The 15621-nt window shown below is 65.1% G+C and overlaps 2 protein-coding genes across 8 annotated transcripts in view; one reads left to right on the forward strand and one right to left on the reverse strand.

Annotated features, from left to right (window-relative positions):
- Positions 1-348: 348 nt before the first annotated feature.
- On the forward strand, positions 349-9940 carry Kctd17 (potassium channel tetramerization domain containing 17). 5 transcript variants are annotated; one of them, XM_047549249.1, is made up of 9 exons: positions 351-589; positions 1663-1771; positions 4110-4201; positions 4913-5008; positions 6239-6364; positions 7577-7676; positions 7815-7886; positions 8232-8322; positions 9094-9940. In XM_047549249.1, exons 1-9 carry the CDS (start codon positions 404-406, stop codon positions 9161-9163), a joined length of 942 nt encoding a protein of 313 aa, XP_047405205.1. In that variant the 5' UTR covers positions 351-403; the 3' UTR covers positions 9164-9940. The 5 variants fall into 5 exon arrangements, 4 of the variants coding, with proteins under 4 accessions (XP_047405205.1, XP_047405206.1, XP_047405207.1 ...); XR_007108300.1 differs by having other exon boundaries at positions 349-589; positions 7815-8322; positions 9094-9152; XM_047549250.1 differs by lacking the exon at positions 7815-7886 and having other exon boundaries at positions 352-589.
- Positions 9941-11113: 1173 nt separating this feature from the next.
- Tmprss6 (transmembrane serine protease 6) overlaps positions 11114-15621 on the reverse strand; it is a 33222-nt gene continuing 28714 nt past the window's right edge. For all 3 annotated transcript variants that reach the window (XM_047549248.1, XM_047549246.1, XM_047549247.1), the window contains 5 exons: positions 15224-15340; positions 14873-15041; positions 13858-14129; positions 12282-12418; positions 11114-11840 (listed from right to left, as the gene is read on the reverse strand). In XM_047549248.1, coding sequence (XP_047405204.1) covers positions 11682-11840; positions 12282-12418; positions 13858-14129; positions 14873-15041; positions 15224-15340 — 854 coding nt within the window. In that variant the 3' untranslated portion in view covers positions 11114-11681. The remainder of the gene's footprint in view (positions 11841-12281; positions 12419-13857; positions 14130-14872; positions 15042-15223; positions 15341-15621) is intronic.

Here is a 15621-nt window from a genome sequence, read left to right on the forward strand (position 1 = left end):
CCCTACGCCCCTATTAGGAATCAGACAGAGGTAAACGTTATGGGCATTCCAGGGAGAAGTTTCTTCTATCAGCTTCTTGAGAGCCCGGACTGCACAAAGGAAAAAGCAACAAAGAGGGGAACGCATGGGAGGGCTGCTGGTTTAGGGTGTCAATTTTTTTCAGGGACCGGGGCCTGACCGTCCCTAAACAGGAACGTGGTCCAGGGACTTCCCGGGGGCGGACGGGGGAAGGGAGGGAGGACGGACGCCTCGCGCGGGCCCGCGGGCGGGGCGGGGCCCGTGGGCGGGGCGGGGCCTGGGGCGGGGCCTGGGGCGGCGCGGTCCCGCGGCGCGGACTACAGCTCCCGGCAAGCTCTGCGCGGGGCCGCGGGCACCGAGCGGAGGCTGCAGAGCGCGGCGAGCGATGAGGATGGAGGCCGGGGAAGCAACGGCGGCGGGGGCGGGCGGCCGCGCCGCGGGCGGCTGGGGCAAGTGGGTGCGGCTCAACGTGGGGGGCACGGTGTTCCTGACCACCCGGCAGACGCTGTGCCGCGAGCAGAAGTCCTTCCTCAGCCGCCTGTGCCAGGGGGAAGAGCTGCAGTCGGACCGGGTGAGCCCGCGGGCGGGCGGGCCGGGGTCCCCGCTCCCCGCACGGGCTTCCCGCCCGGCCTGACCCGGCCCGGCCCTGCCGTCAGCGTGGGGGCCCGATGGGCTGCCCTCCGCCGAGCCGGAGTCGGGAGGAACTGGCAGCCGTGGGGAGGAAGTGGAGCTGAGCAGCGATTGCCCATTGCCGTGGCAACGGGACAACGCAGGCCGCGGCCATTTGGAGCCCTGGAGCCCTGCCCCGGATCGGGGCTCTCTCCTCCGCTGGGCTGCGGGGAGGCGCCGACGGCAGGGCTTTCTCCGCTTTCCGTACAGGACTTCGCGCTGGGCACGGAGTTGCTGAGGTTGCCCGCACCTTCCTTCCGGGTGTGAGCGGCCGAGGGGTCCGGGAGCGGGCACAGGAGTCATGGGGTGCTTTCCCGACTGGGAGGAGCGCTGGTCCAGGGGCACCATTTCTGGGCTCCTGCTCATCTCTGCTGCAAACTGCCAGCATGACCTTGGGCGAGAGCCATCCATGCTCTGGGCTCAGCCCCTCCTCTGTAACCAGAGGTGCTGATCTGGAGATGCTCTCTCAGGTTCCCTGTCCCCTGTCCCATGACACTCGGATGTTGTGACCTTGGGCAAGTCCTCTCACCTCTCTAGAGTTGTCCTGATGCCCGCCCTGCCTCCCTGCAGGCTGCCAGTGTCCAATGAGGGAGCGGCTCCTTTGGGAACCTGTAAACATTCCCTGAAAGAAAAGGGACCTGGTGGACAGTGGGCTGGCTTCAGGGGGCTCTCAAAGAAAGACATTCACTGAGCCGTACCCTGGCCAGGTGCCACTCAGACCTCTTCTCCCTGTGTGCTCACAGTGACCCCTACTTAGGGGGTAAAGAGACTCAGAGGCCAAATTATTGACCCAAGGTCACCCAGTTTGGAAAAGGCAGAGGCAGGGTTTGAACCCAGGTCCGACTGACCCCAGAGCCTTATTACTCCATCTTGCCACTCTCTCCTGCTCCCTGCAGTCCTTTCTGGGGGCTGTAGGGAGAGCTGATATGCCAGGGGACAGCCTCACTCCTCTCACGCTGGCCCTCTCCTCCATAGGATGAGACCGGGGCCTACCTCATTGACCGTGACCCCACCTACTTTGGGCCCATCCTGAACTTCCTCCGGCATGGCAAGCTGGTGCTGGACAAGGACATGGCTGAGGAGGGTGAGTTGATCCAGGGGCCTGGCCTGGGGCCCATGTGGGGCCCATGTCCTAGCCCTACCCTCTGCAGCCTGCCTGCCATGGCCTACCAGAGGCCCAAAGCCATTTCTTCCAGCTGGATGACATCCTGTGTTTTCTGCCTCTTCGCGTCCTAGACAGGGCTGAGTCCCAGGGTCTCTGCCAAGCTGACAGGCCCCAGCTTTCACTGGGCGATGTCAGGGAGGTGACAGAGACATACCCAGAGGATAGGGGAAGCCAGCAAGGCCCTAAGGCCTGTTTGCTAGCAGAGATGCCCTTTCTTCCTGGCCTCCTGGGAAGCCAGATGTGGGTAGTCACTCCCAGAGGCTGGGGTGGGGGCAAGGGTGAGCTGGGAGTGGGAAGAGCTGTGGCTTTGGGCTGGTGTCGGGTATCTCAGACTCTGCCTGGTGAGGGTTGTAGCCAGCAGGTGGGTGGAGCAGGTGACTCTTCCCCAAATCTGGCAGCCTCTGCAGCATAGTGCTGGTTGTGGGTGGAGAGGGGGTGGGGTGCCTGCTCCCTGGCAGGGCTTCGGCCCCTCCCAGGCCTGGGCGGCAGGTCCCTGTGTAGGCCCACATTTGGGCCTAGCAGACAGACTGGAAGCCAGGTCTGGAGAATGGTCACTTAGCAGGCCCCAGCTAGGGCAGGAACTGTAGTCTCTGCTAGATCCACTTTCCTTGGGTCACAGGGTGTAGCTCTGGTCAGCTCACCAGCTGGGCCAGCTTGGACATGTCACTTTTCTCCACATCTGCACAAGTGTCTCTAAAATAAGGGCAGTGACCTGCATTGTGGAGAGCCTGTATGGGACTGCAGTTGCCACAAGTCCCCTGCCACGAGTCCCATGCATCTGTGGGTTCTGGCGTGGCCCTTCCCTCCCAGCTCTGGGCCAGCATATCCCCTTACTGACCCCTGTGGCATACAGTGACCTGCAGGCCACGAGGCTCCCCACAGGGCAGGGCTTCAGCATCAGACCTCGCTGCAGGACCTGGCTCTGCCCATAGCCCCCAGAGAGCACAGAGGCCCTGGGTGTGGCCTGTCCCAGGAGGGAGGAGGTGAGCGCTCCAGCTGCGTCACAGCCAGCGCCTGTTTACAGGCTCCTGGTTTCTCCGAGCTCTGCAGGTCCAGCACCTTCAGACGGGGCCAGACGACTGGGGTCCGAGTGGAGCCGTCTAGCTGTGGGACCTTGGGAATGTTACTGAACCCCTGTGCCTCCAAGCCCCCATTGGTGATATGGGGTGACCGCAGCATGGCCTCATTGGGATGGTGGAGGGTGCACAGCATCTGGCCCTGAGGTCATGGGCACAGATGTCCATGGTCTGGCCACAGGACATGGGCAGGGGTCTGCCACACAGAGCAACACTTCCTGACCGCCTCTCCCTTAGGTCCCACATGGGCACCAGACACAGCAGGGTGGATCTGTCAGTTTGGGCTGTATGTCGGGTGCTGCAGCCTAGGTGCTGCAGCCTGGGTGCCATGGCCTGGGTGCTGTGGCCTGGGTGCCGTGGCCTGGGTGCTCTTAAACAGCACACTCGTTCCTCACAGTTCCAGAGGCTGGAATTTTGGAATCAGGGTGCCATTGTGATCAGGGTCTGGTGAGGACCCCCTATCCACACTGTAGATGGCCAGCAGACTTCTTGTCCATTCCCAGGGAGCCCACAGACCAGTCACGGAAAGGACCAGAAGGTGCCCTGCTCCGCCGAACCTTAGGGAGGTCCAGATGCCCTGGACACTTGGTCGACTTGATGGGTGGGCTGGGCAGTGGCTTCCTTAGTCTCTCTAGTGACCTCGACTATAAAATGGAGACAGTGATGCCTACTTTTCTCCTGTCCCCAGCACTTGCGAGGAGCACGTGGGGGCTTTGCAAACCGTGGAGTGTGGTGGTTGGGGAATCACTTACCCAAGCCAGCGTCCAGAGCGCTCGTGCTTCCTGCCCACGGCCCTGACAGGTTGCTCCTGCCTGGGAGCCTCGGCTTCCCCATGTGCTCGTGGAATGATGAGCACCCACGTGTGGTCCGCAACTTCAGGGCCGTGAGGATGTCACCTGAGCACAGGCCTGCACGAGCTCATGCTTGATAAGTGGCAGGATGTGGTGGGTCGGTCCCACCAGCCTGTGCCCCATGGCCCGGAGCAGCCCAGGTTGCGCCTGGCCCATGGCCTGCTCGCCGTCCTCCACAGAGTGGGAGAGGCTGAGTGCTGACCAGTGGGCAGCGTGGGGTCTCGGAGCGAAGTTCCCTCCCGCTTTACCCTGGCCACCCCTTGCGGCCCGCCCAGCGGGAGGTGGGTTTGGGGCGGGGCGGGGCAGCAGGATGACGTGGCCGCTCCGCAGGGGTCCTGGAGGAGGCGGAGTTCTACAACATCGGCCCGCTGGTGCGCATCATCAAGGACCGGATGGAGGAGAAGGACTACACGGTGACCCAGGTGGGAAGCCCGCGGGCCAGGAGAGGCAGGAGCCACCTCCCCCACCCCCCGGGGCAAGTGGGGGGGGGGGGACGACAGACACCACCCCAGGCCCTGGTTCTGTCCCTGCCTCGCTGGGCTCCTTTTTCTGTGTGACCCTAAGCTAGTCTCACCCCTCTGTGAACCTTAATTTCCTCCTGTGGAATTTAGTGCTCAGAATTGTCCCCACAGGTGAAAGGGGGTTGACGTGGAGGTACTAGGACCTGCAGGGGACCATGGAGGATCAGCCCAGTGTCCACCCTGGGCCAGGCCGTCCTTTGTGAGCACAGCACTGGTCGCTTGAGCTTGGCCCCCAGGCCTCAGTAACTGGTCTGCAGGAGAAGGTGGAGAGATTCTCCTCCAACCCTGAGAGTGCGGGCTGGGGACCGGGAGAGGCCACCTCCCAGCCCAGGGACTGAGGAGGGAGGCTCGTTTGATGACCCAGAGTGTCCAGGCCCTGCCCTCCTCCCCTCTGTATCATCTGTGCTCCAGTCCTGGCTCTGCCACCCTCGTGTTGGGGGTTTCACTGAGCCCCAGTGAAAACCCCGTAATGCAGAGGGTGGCGGTAGAGCACCTGGCGGAGTGGGCGCGCACACGCGGCTCCCTCCCTCGGTCCTCAAGCACCTGCTTCTGTGGGCGCACGCCAGGGCGGCGGGGCCTCCACAGCTGCAGCAAGGGGTCCTCTGCCCGCAGGTGCCGCCCAAGCACGTGTACCGCGTGCTGCAGTGCCAGGAGGAGGAGCTCACGCAGATGGTCTCCACCATGTCCGATGGCTGGCGCTTTGAGCAGGTGGGCGGGGCGGCGGGGGCGGGGCGGGGCCGCCGAGGGACTCCCAGCCAGGGACCTTCTCAATCAACGGAAAGGCTGCCCAGGGCACAGAGTGGCCTCGGCAGCCCGCGTCAGTGCTCGGCAGCAGGTGGTGGCCCTGCCATGGTGTGAGCACATCCGTGACCCAAGTCGCAGCTCAGGTGCAAGGAGCCTGGTGCTCAGAGGGCAGTGGAGCCGCCTGGCCACGCCTCCTGGAGCTATGCCACAGGCAGACTCCAGGCCTGCTGGGGTGTTCAGCTGGCGTCCACCTCCTCAGAGGGAGCAGGGCCTGGCTGGGCCCTTACCCACACCACGCACCAGTGACCCTGCCCATGGAAACTGAGGAAGGCTGGGCTCCCAGGAGGCTGGGCAGGGAGTGGCAGGCCAGCCCAGGAGCCGCAGCTGGGCTCCCTCTAGTCCTCCCACGACTCGCTCCGGCCCTGGCCACGCCCAGCGCCTCGCCTCAGGGTCCTTCGGGATGTGGGCCGATGTCTCCTCCTTCACAGGACTGGGGAAAATCAGAAAGGCCATCGGAAAGGGTCCTAGGCCTGGGTGATGGGTGGGGCCTCGCGTTGGCTCTGGTGTCACGCTACCTGCCCAGAGGATGACGTTGAGGTCCTCAGGACCCCACAGAGGATGCGAAGAGGTCCCAGGTCCTGACCCCGCTCCTCCTCTTCCCGCTGGGACCTCTAGCCTCTGCTCCAGTGGGACGACCAGTGTCCCCGCCTTCCGAGTGAGGGCCTTGAGAGCTGCAGGAGGCCCGTTCCGTGCAAGGACTGTGCTAGCCAGAAGGGCCTGGCGGTCTGGAGATTCCAGGGACCCTGGCCAAAGGCAGCCCCCAAGAGCCTGGAAGAGGCTGGCAGCTGCAGAGGTGCTCAGACTGAGCGGGCAGGAGCCTGGGCACCAGCCCGTGGTGCTCACCGTACAGCCTAGTCCTGGGCTGCTGTAGCTACACCTGGGATCCGGGGACAGCATGCCCACTGCAGGCCCCCACCTGCTTTTGAACAGTGGATGCTGGATGTGGGCTGGGCTGGAGGTGGGGGTGCCACCGCCACCCTCCCCCAGGGCTCAGGTCCAACCAAGGCAGGGGGCACAGGTGGGAGTGAGACCCCCTGGCTTCCTGCCCAGAGGTGCCCTCTGGAAAGCCAGGGCTGGCATGAAGGTGGCTAAGGTGGTACCTGGCCAGGTGCGATGTCACGCCTCCCCCTCCAGCTGGTGAACATTGGCTCCTCCTACAACTATGGCAGCGAGGACCAGGCGGAGTTCCTGTGCGTGGTGTCCAAGGAGCTCCACAGCTCCCCGCATGGGCCAAGCTCCGAGGCCAGCCGTAAAGCCAAGGTGAGCCCGGCCTGTGTGAAGGCACTGCCCGCCCCCGCCCCCACCCTCCCTGCCGCTCCCTCCCCTCCTGCACATCCATGACCCCGTGGTCCAGCCATCCATCCATCCCATGCTGCTGTGGACATGTCTGCTCACCCAGTTACCCAGGCCCCGGCAGGGGAGTAGTGCAAAGGGACCTTCCCAAGGGCATGGCCAGGGAGGCTCGATGCCACAGCTGGTGTGGCCTGAGGCAGAGTTGAACTGGGGGTCAGGGCATGGTGCGAGGTCCCCCTCAGGTCTTCACCGTGTTCTCTGTGAGGTGGGGGCGGGCACTTGCTCTCTCTGCTGCCTCATGCTTGGAACTCGTGGGATCCCCAATGCCCAGGGCCAAAGAATGTCCAGCCAGCCTAGGCCAGGACAGGGAAGCCAAGCCCGGCAGCCTTGCCCTCACCAAGGCCTCCTGCTTGGGCACTGTACCAGGGGCTCAGGGAACCCCGTGGAACTGGCTCTGCGCCACCCTGCCGGAGGTGGCCGTGGGGCGTGCCTGGCAGCCCCTGCACGCTGGGGAGGGCTCGAGTAGGGCTCCTGTCCCCCGGAACCAAGCTGGCTGAAGTCCCACGGGCCTCGGTGGGCGACGGGGCAGACGGCCAGGCCGGGAAGGAGGGAGTGTTCCCTCTGGGCCCCTGTCCTGTGCAGAGGAGACCTGTGAGCTCTGGCTTCCTGTCTGTCTGCCTGCCGCCCTGTCCCGCTGTGGCTCTCCCGCCCACCTCAGCAAACAGTGCCAGCAACTGGCCACCTGGCAGGAGTGCGGCGAGTCTGAGGCTCTGCTGCCGCAGGCTGGTGGCCCGGGCCTGGGATGCCACACATGGTCGCTGGCATCCCTGGTCTGGTCGGTGCTGCCCAGGGGCCTCCTGGGCCTCCTACTGGTCCCTCCCAAAGCAAGAACTTCCCAGGCACCCCTGCAGACACCCACTCACACCTGCCCGCGTCCCAGCTTCGTGTACCGGCAGCCAGGCCGATGCCACCCCGAAGGGCCCCTGCTGGCTCCTGCAGACCCTCCCCATGCTTCCCAGGGGACGGGAGGAGATGCGGCAGCCGCTGTGGCCGCAGCCCTCTCCCCTGGGATGCCCTCCACTCTGCCCGAGGTAGGGGTCCCGGGGACAGCTGCCAGTGGGTGGTGGCCCCCTCGTCAGCGTCTGCGCTCTTTCTTCCCTGGGTCTCCGGCGGGCACAGAGTGCGGAGGAGCAGCTGGAGGAGCAGCGGCAGCAGCAGGAGGAGGTGGAGGAGGTGGAGGTGGCACAGGTGCAGGTGGAGGCGGATGCACAGGAGAAAGGTGCAGCCCGCCCCTGGGAGGCCTCCCTCCCTGCTCCCTGCTGGAGCCGCTGCAGCGGGGGGCTGCGGGCGCCGCAGGGTTAGCTCCGCTGCCTGGCGCCTGGCCGGACGTGACGCCCTTCTCTCACTCTCTCTGCAGCCCAGTCACCTCGGGATCCCGCTCACCCTCCCTCCCTCTCACCGCCGCCTCCTCCTCCGCTCCCCGCTGGAGGTCCTGCTTCATCTCCACCCACCTCCTCCTCCTGGATCTCATCTGCCCCCTGCCTCCTCCCTCTCTGCCCCTGTCCGGGCTTCCTCTCTGCCTGCTCTCGCCTCCATCCTGGGGCGGCCCTGGGCCCGGCCTCCCACGCCCTGCCCCCGGGTCCCCCGGCCCTGCATCCCAGAGTGTCCTGCCTGCCGCCCCCCACGCCCCTCCTGGCACCTCCTGCCCCCCAGCCTGGGGAGGAGGGGCACAGCGTGCCTGCCTCTGTGCCCGCCAGCCCTGCCGGGCACCTCTGAGGCTGGTGCACCCGCCCTGCCCGCCGCTCCTGCTCCGCCTCACGTTCCCTCCTTGCAGGTTCCCGTCGGCGCCCTCTCAGACCCGAGGTTGAGCTGGCAGTGAGGGCTTCTCCTTGGCCCCTCGCCCGCCCCCAGAGCTGCCATCCCTGGTTTGTAGCCTGGCGGAGCTGGAGGGAGGGCGGAAGCAAGGCGGGCGCTCCTGTCCTGTCCTTGGACTCGAGCTGGCTTTCTGCTGACCTTCCCACCCCCCTGAGAGCAGAGGAAAGTTAGCAGGCGGGACTCCCGCCCTCCTGTGGGCAGCGAGGGCTGGGAGGGAAGGACAGCTGAAGCATCCCCACCGGGCCAGGAGCTCCAGCGTCGCTGTGTGGCACCGGGTCCCCTTTCTGGGGCAGGGCGGAGGCCAGGCCGTCTGCGGATACCTTGGCCACTGGGGAGTCAGCAGCAGCAGCAGAGCCTTGCAGGGTGGCGGGAACGCCTTGGTCAGGTGCCTGCAAGTCCCTGCGCAGTCTTATCTGCCTGCTGTGACCTTGGGCAACTCACTGTCCTTCTCTGAGCTTATAAAGTGGGGACGGACAGCTGCTCTCTGTGACTCCTTTCCCTGGGATAGCAGTGGCCTGCGTCTCCCAGCCCCACCCTGCCCCACCATTCTGGCCTCCCACCACTCAGCCCCAGATGGGGCGCGGGGCTCCCCGAGTTAGCTGGCTCCCGCCCTTCCTGCTTCCCCCTGGGCTCTGACTCGCCTTCTCTGGGCCTCAGCCCCACCCTCCTCCGAAGCGCGTGACTCACTCACCTCTCTCTCTCCCCTCTTCCCCCTCCCTCTGCCCTCTGCCTCTCCTGACCCCTGCACCCCTCCTTGAACCCCCCCGGTTTTCTGACCCCCACCTCCTGTCCTCCTGCCCCTTCCCCCTCTTATTTTCTAGCTATTACAAGCCAGAGGCACCCGGATGTGAGGTCCCAGATCACCTGCAGGGACTTGGGGTTCCCATCTGAAATCCTTTATTTTTGTACCAAGGGGTGGGCCCCGGGCCCGGGAAGGAAGAAGCACTCTGTCCCCTGCCACTTATGCCTGCACCTCCAGGGCCAGGACTTGCCCCTGCCTCCACGGGCCAGGTGGGGACCCACTGGGACCTCCCAAGGCCTGAGGTGGGCCCTGGGACCCCTGGGTAGAGTCACCTGCCCATGGCCAAAGTGTGGCACTGTCCAGCTATGTCTCCCGTCACCCTTTGTCCCCTCACTGGGGTGCCCCTGTGGCACAGTGGATGTGCTCCCTCCTGGCCCTGTCACGTCACCTCCTTGAGCCTCAGCTTCCTCGGGAGTCCAGTGGGGTAACCTCCCCCATAGGGTTGTTGGGGGTGCAGAGAGGACAGGGTCCTTGGGAGCCCCTGAGAGTCGGGGCTGCTCTCCCTCACCCCCCTTGGCTGGGGAGGGCCTAGCTGGTCCCAAGCAGGACACTCTTTGCCAGTGGAGATTCAGGTATTGGTGGGTGAAGGGCGTGGGGCTGGCCCTGTAGAAGGGACAAGCGACTCGGCCTTGGCCTGGGCCACGTCCACTCCCACCCCGTGTGCTGCTGGCAGGTGCCCGGGCCTGCTTGGGGCACAGTGGCTATGCAGGAACAAGGAAGGGGCTTCTGCCCTCGCCCCACCCAAGGCAGGGTCTGGGTGTGACGGGGCTGAGCGAGGGGCCCCTCCGGCATTGTGACTGCCTGGGATGGGCACTGGCCTCAGCAGCGTCCGAACCCACCGTGGAATAAAACCCGAAGAAACAGCCCGACCTGGCTGCGCTTTGTCTCGGGACCACTCTTGGGGTGGGGGCTAACTCAAGGGGGCGCAGACCAACTCAGAGGGACGGGCTTCTCCCGCAAGCCCCGGGCCCTCCCCTGTCACTCACTGTGTGCGGGGGGAGGTGGGGATGGCGGCTGGGTCCTCTGCCCAGGGCCAGCCATCAGCACCTCCCATGCCCCACGGACACACAGGAGCGCCAGGCAGCCCCTCTGGGAAGACTTCCTGGATCCCACTTCCCCGACCTGCCATCTTTGGGCCACCTCACCCTCCTGTTGCCGCTGCCCTGGCTCCAAGGTTGTAGGAAGTGTGGACGCCGGGCCTGCTGCCCCGCCTCTGACCCTCCCCTCACCTCCCTGCCCAGCAGCTTCTTCCAGCCCCTCATCCTGCAAGGCCCCCCCTGTAAGGCAGAGGCCCCTCCAGACCAGGGCCCCCTCCTGCCCAGCTGCAGGCTAGAGGACGTCACTACGTCCCCTGGGGACACTCGCTTCTGAAGGTGTGCTCCCTTTCCGTGTCCAGCTTGGTGAGAGTCCCTGGGGGCTTCTGCAAGAGCGTCAGCCCCGCTGGCACCGGGCTTGGGAATGCCAGCCCGCGCCTCTGACCGCCTTCAGGCCCCTCAGCCTGCTCCGCCCACAGCTGGCTCTCTGCTCGCACCGTGTTCCTGGGGGACTCTGTCCCTGTCTATGTCCCTCCCTGGCCCGGAAGCCCTGCCCTCCCTTGGCTGCCGTGGAGCCAGCTGTCCACACCCTCTGGGCAGCTTCCCTGACCGCCCCAGTCACACAGCTGGCAAGGTCAGGATCTCGTCTCAGATGAAGCCCAACGCGCAGGAGGAGCAGGTGACATGCTGTGAAGGACTCCACTCGGGAGGTGCGTCCTTCTGGAGCAGGGCGTGGCAGACCGAGGACAGCATCCGGGCTCCACCCGGCCCGTGAGGATGTCTTCTTCACCCTCTCCGAGTTCTGGGTTCCCTCAGGTTCTAGAAGGAGCCCATCACTCATACCATCCCCAACTCTGGCCTGAGAGTCCTCAAACCTTGGCCTCAAGGGGGGTTCTCACAGGGCTGGGCAACTGCCCTGGCGGCTCCAGTTGTCAGTGGGCTCCACTGTCCCCCTGGTGGCCTTCTGGACACCTGGCAAACATACTGAGCAGGAGGCAGCATGACTCCAGTTGGGCGAGGCTGGCCCTACGCTTTATTCACAGGGCAGGCTAGCTGGCCTCCCACGAGTCTGGCTGGGAGGCCCCGGGGGCAGGCAAGGTGGCTCAGGCTCTGCGGCCGGGGCTGCCCCTCGCTTTGGCTTATGGTGGCTGCTGGCCCACTTGGCAGTCTCCCAGGCTCTGAGGGTCCCTCCAACTAGGCACTTTCCACCTGCACCCCCAAAATACCCCAGAGGCTTCACAGCTGAATCTGCCCTGTGGAACCGGTTTCGCCCAGATGGCCTCTGCCTGGGGCGAGGTGGGGGTCTCAGACACTCCTGGGGACCTAGGAGCCAGCATCATCGCGGCTGAGCCCCTCCCAGCAGTCAGTCCCCAGTGAGGATGAGGTGCAGGGCCTGGGCCCTCGGGATTCTCCACCTCTGCTGATGGCCTCAGAGGCAGGGAGCAGGCCCAGGGGCAGGTGCCAGCCCCCACCTCCATAGGACCACGCCCCCAGGTTGCCCCTCCTCCTGCACAGGGCACCCTGGGCTCTGCCCGAGGCAGAAGATGACCCCAACTCCGAGTGCAGCAGCTTCTCAGGTCAGCGCCTGCTGGACCCAGCCGATCACTCCTGTGATCCGAGTGTAGACGCCAAAGTAGTTGGGCCGGCCGCAGCCCAGGCCCCAGCTGACCAGTCCTGCCAGGAACCAGTGGCCACTGGGCTCCTTGCAAACCAGGGGGCCACCAGAGTCACCCTGAGAGAGCAGATGGGGCGGCATCAGGGGGGTGCCTGCTTCCTACAGGGTCAGACGGCCCCTAGTCTTGACTGGGGAATTTGCTAGGTGATGGAAAGGCAGTCACATCTCCTTTGGAAACTGTTGGGGGACAGGCCAGCCCTGCCTGGCCTGAAAATGTGGACGTGAGTCCCTGTCCCTGACTCTACCCGCCCCGCCTCCAGTGTCCACTGTACTGCCTGACGGCAGGCTCCAGGCTCACGGCGGGCAGGGGTTGGGCTTGAGCCTGAGGCCTCGCACCTCTGGGTGAGCCCTGCAGCCTCCCTGGGCCTCGGTCTCATCTATGAAGTGGGGACAGCCACCTCTGCAGCAGGCTGATGCAAGTGAGGGCCAGGACCTGGGTGGCAAGTGGCGGGGGATGTGAGCATCACCCTCCCCACCGGTCCCTGCGCCCGGAGTCACCTGGCAGGCGTCCTTCTTGCCTTTGCGGTAGCCAGCACACAGCATGCGCGGTGTCACCTGATAGTGGTAGGCCTCGCTGCACAGGTCCTGCGGGATCAGCTGCACGTCCACCTTCTGCAGGACATTGCTGGTGGGGCCTACCATGGGCCAAGGGCAGGGGTGGACGGGTCTGAGTGCCCACGTCCCTTGCACCCCAGGAGCCCCCATCTCCTGCTGTGCCTGTCACTGGGCTCTGGCTCCCCGCAAACCCTCTGCACGGAGTCTTCCTCCAGCTTCCCAGCCACCCACCAAGTGCCTTTGGCCCTGCTCTGCTGCGCCCCCTGGTGGGAGCCCTCACTATCCCGCCCAGAGCTTCTGTTCGCGTCCCCTGGGGAGCTCTGACATGCACTGGTGGCACCCAGCGCTGGGGTTTTGAAGCCCCCAGGTGGTTCTAAGTGCAGATGAGGAGCACGTGGCCCGAGACCCTCCCAGTGGCCTGCGAGCCCCTGTGTCTACCCACGACTCTTGCCCAGTCACGCTGCTCCCCCCACACGTCCCCCAGCCCCAGCTGACTGCTGGTCTGGTCCCCAGGTCTCCAGTCCCACACCTGTGCCTTCATGGAGAGCACCTGCGGTCCCCTGGACGCTGCCGGCTCACCCTCCAGGCCTGGGCGCCCCAGAGCCTCCCCACCCCGCGCCTCCGTCCCTGTCGGCTAAGGCACTCCCTCTGAGAATGTGCCTTCAGCTGGGATCCCTGGCGGGTAGCAGGCGCTCATCTCATCACTGCTTGAACCGAACAGTGGACCAAGCCTGGCTTCACCACTACTGTGTCATTGGCTTGGCGAGTCACTTTTCACCCGAGCCTCAGTTTCCCACATTCCTGTGGATGTGGCTTCCTGGTAGAACGTTTGCCTGGAACGTGAGAGACCCTGGGCTCCACCCCAGCACCCGGGCAGAAACCTCTCCCGCCTTCCTATCTCCAGGACGCCAATCGCGGTGGGCATTTTGCAGCCAGCACCATGAACTGCAGGGCAAGGCTGTGGCTCTGCCATCTGAGCCCCTGTGCACACGACAGGGCTGGAGAGATGGCCAGCGCCCTCTGTGCAGTCTGGAAAGGAGAAACCCATTTCCGAGAGCTGCAGGAAGAGCCAGCGCCTGGAGGCAGGCAGTCCTGGGTTCTAGTCTACACAGCGCTCTGGCCAAGTGACTTTGAGCAGCAGCTAAATGATTCTGGGCCTCAGTTCCTCATTCCAAAATTGGGGCTGTTATACTCTCCCCTAAATTGGGCGGATTATATTAAATCACGCTCTCCCCAAATTCAGTCCACACGTGACAAGTGCTAAAAATTAAGAACCTCCTGGACATGCCCCAGTCCCAGGATTACCCGCAAGAGGTGCGAATCAGCGCCTGCCTGCTCCTTCGCCCACCCGTGTGCCCACCCCTGCACCCGTGTGCAGGGCCCGCGGGTACCATTAATATTAAAATCCAGCCGGACCCAATCCCAGAACTGGATCTGGTCACGCTCCGCCCCCTTCAGGCCCCAGGTGGCGCGAGGCCCACCCACACCCGCCGCCCCGCCCCCGCGGCGCCCAGCTCACCGCCCTCGCGCAGGGCGCCCCAGCCGGTGATCCAGCAGTGCAGGCCCGGCTCGAAGAAGTGGGATCGCGCGGGCAGACAGACGGGGCGCACGGTGGCCGAGCGCACCACTGGGTGGTCGAGCTGCAGCAGGGCCACGTCGTAATCGTGGCTGTCCTCCTCGTGGTACGGATGCAGGAGCAGGCGGCTCACCTTGAAGGACACCTCACCGGGCCAGCGCGAGTTCTGCCGCACCTTGCCCAGGAACACGGTCCACAGCGCCGGGGAGGCCATGCTGGGGCGGGCGGGGAAGGTGTGCTCAGTGGCTCCTCGCATCAGAGAGCGCTGTGACCGCCAGCTCCCCACCTGGGGCGCCTTGCCCACACCCGCCCTCCCTGTCCTCTCAGTGTTGGAGGTGAAGTGAGCAGAGCTCGGGCCTGGGCTGCCCGCCGGCTCCAACCCCAGCCCCTTCCGCCTGGGTAAGTGTGCTCCTCTCCAGGCCTCCCGCCCTCACTGTGAGGCGGAAACGGCTTTTCTACGGGTACGTCCCAAAGAGAACGCGTGTTAAGTATCAGCCAAACACTGGACAAATATTTCTTTCCTTTTGTGTGTGTGCCCTCTTTCCAGACTTGGTCTGGGGGTGGTGGGGTTTCACCTACCAAACAGATGGGAAAGCGGGCAGTGGGGGCAGTGGGGCCCAGTAAGGCCTCCTGCCCTGCCTACTGCCCCCTGCACAGCTCAGCTCACGGCCAGGGTATCAAGGCTGACCACCAGCTCAGGCAGCTCCGTCCTCTATCTAGCCCCAGCGTCCAGCCCCGGCACATAGCAGTAGCACAACAAACTGCTCAGTGAGCGACTGAATCATGGACCCAGTGTAAAGATACCAAAGAGGAGAGCAGGGCTTGAGCCAGGCGCCCAGCCACAGTGGGTTCCTGATGGAGCAGGAGCCAGATCACCAGTGTCCCAATGGCCTCTGCGGAGCTCCACTGGGCCTTCCCTACCCACCATCTTATGGTCCGCCCCGAGTCGTCTCCTCACCTGTCTTCCTGGAAGCAGTGCGCAGCTGTGATCACCCAGCGGTCAGCGATGAGGGCCCCCCCACAGATGTGGCGACCCCGAACCTGGAGGCTGGCCTGCCACGGCCACTCACCCTCGGAGGACACGGCCCCACCCACAATGCGGCTGGAGGGACCCTGGAGGCCACAGTCTGGAGATGGGAGTCGGGGGTCGGCAGAGGAGGAGGGGAGGAGAGCGGGTGAGAACCAGGGACAGAGGAAGAGCATAGGGAAGAGATGCAGAGACACGGGGCGCCAGAGGGGGACACACGGCGAGGGCCCCTCCAGCCTCCCACAGGCCCCCAGACTCCCCAGCGCTGGTGGGCAGGCTCACCGCAGTGGCGCTCGTCCGAGCCGTCCCTGCAGTCTGGCCGCCCGTCACACTCGGGGTTGGGCTTCTTCACGCAGCTCCCGTCCTCACACCGGAAGGTGAATGTCCCACATGGCACTCCTGGTGGGGCGGGGGGCACAGAGGGTGGGTCTCCAAGCCCTGAGGCAGCCTTCCAAAGCGAGGCCCAGTGAAGATGGTGCCAAAGGAGGCCAGAGGAGCTGAGGGAGGGCAGGTGTCGGACCACAGGTCTCTGACTCTCCTTCAGGGTCTCCTCTAAATGGCCTCGCACCCCACCAGCAGCCCCCCTGTCCTCTGCCTGGTCCTCCCAGAACAAGGCTGTGTCTTCCCAGAATGCAGCTCGCGGCCACCGCCTGTGCCCTCCTCCTGTGTGGTCCGGAAGG

This window comes from Sciurus carolinensis, chromosome 4 (assembly GCF_902686445.1).
Source record: "Sciurus carolinensis chromosome 4, mSciCar1.2, whole genome shotgun sequence".
NCBI classification, from domain to species: Eukaryota; Metazoa; Chordata; class Mammalia; order Rodentia; family Sciuridae; genus Sciurus; species Sciurus carolinensis.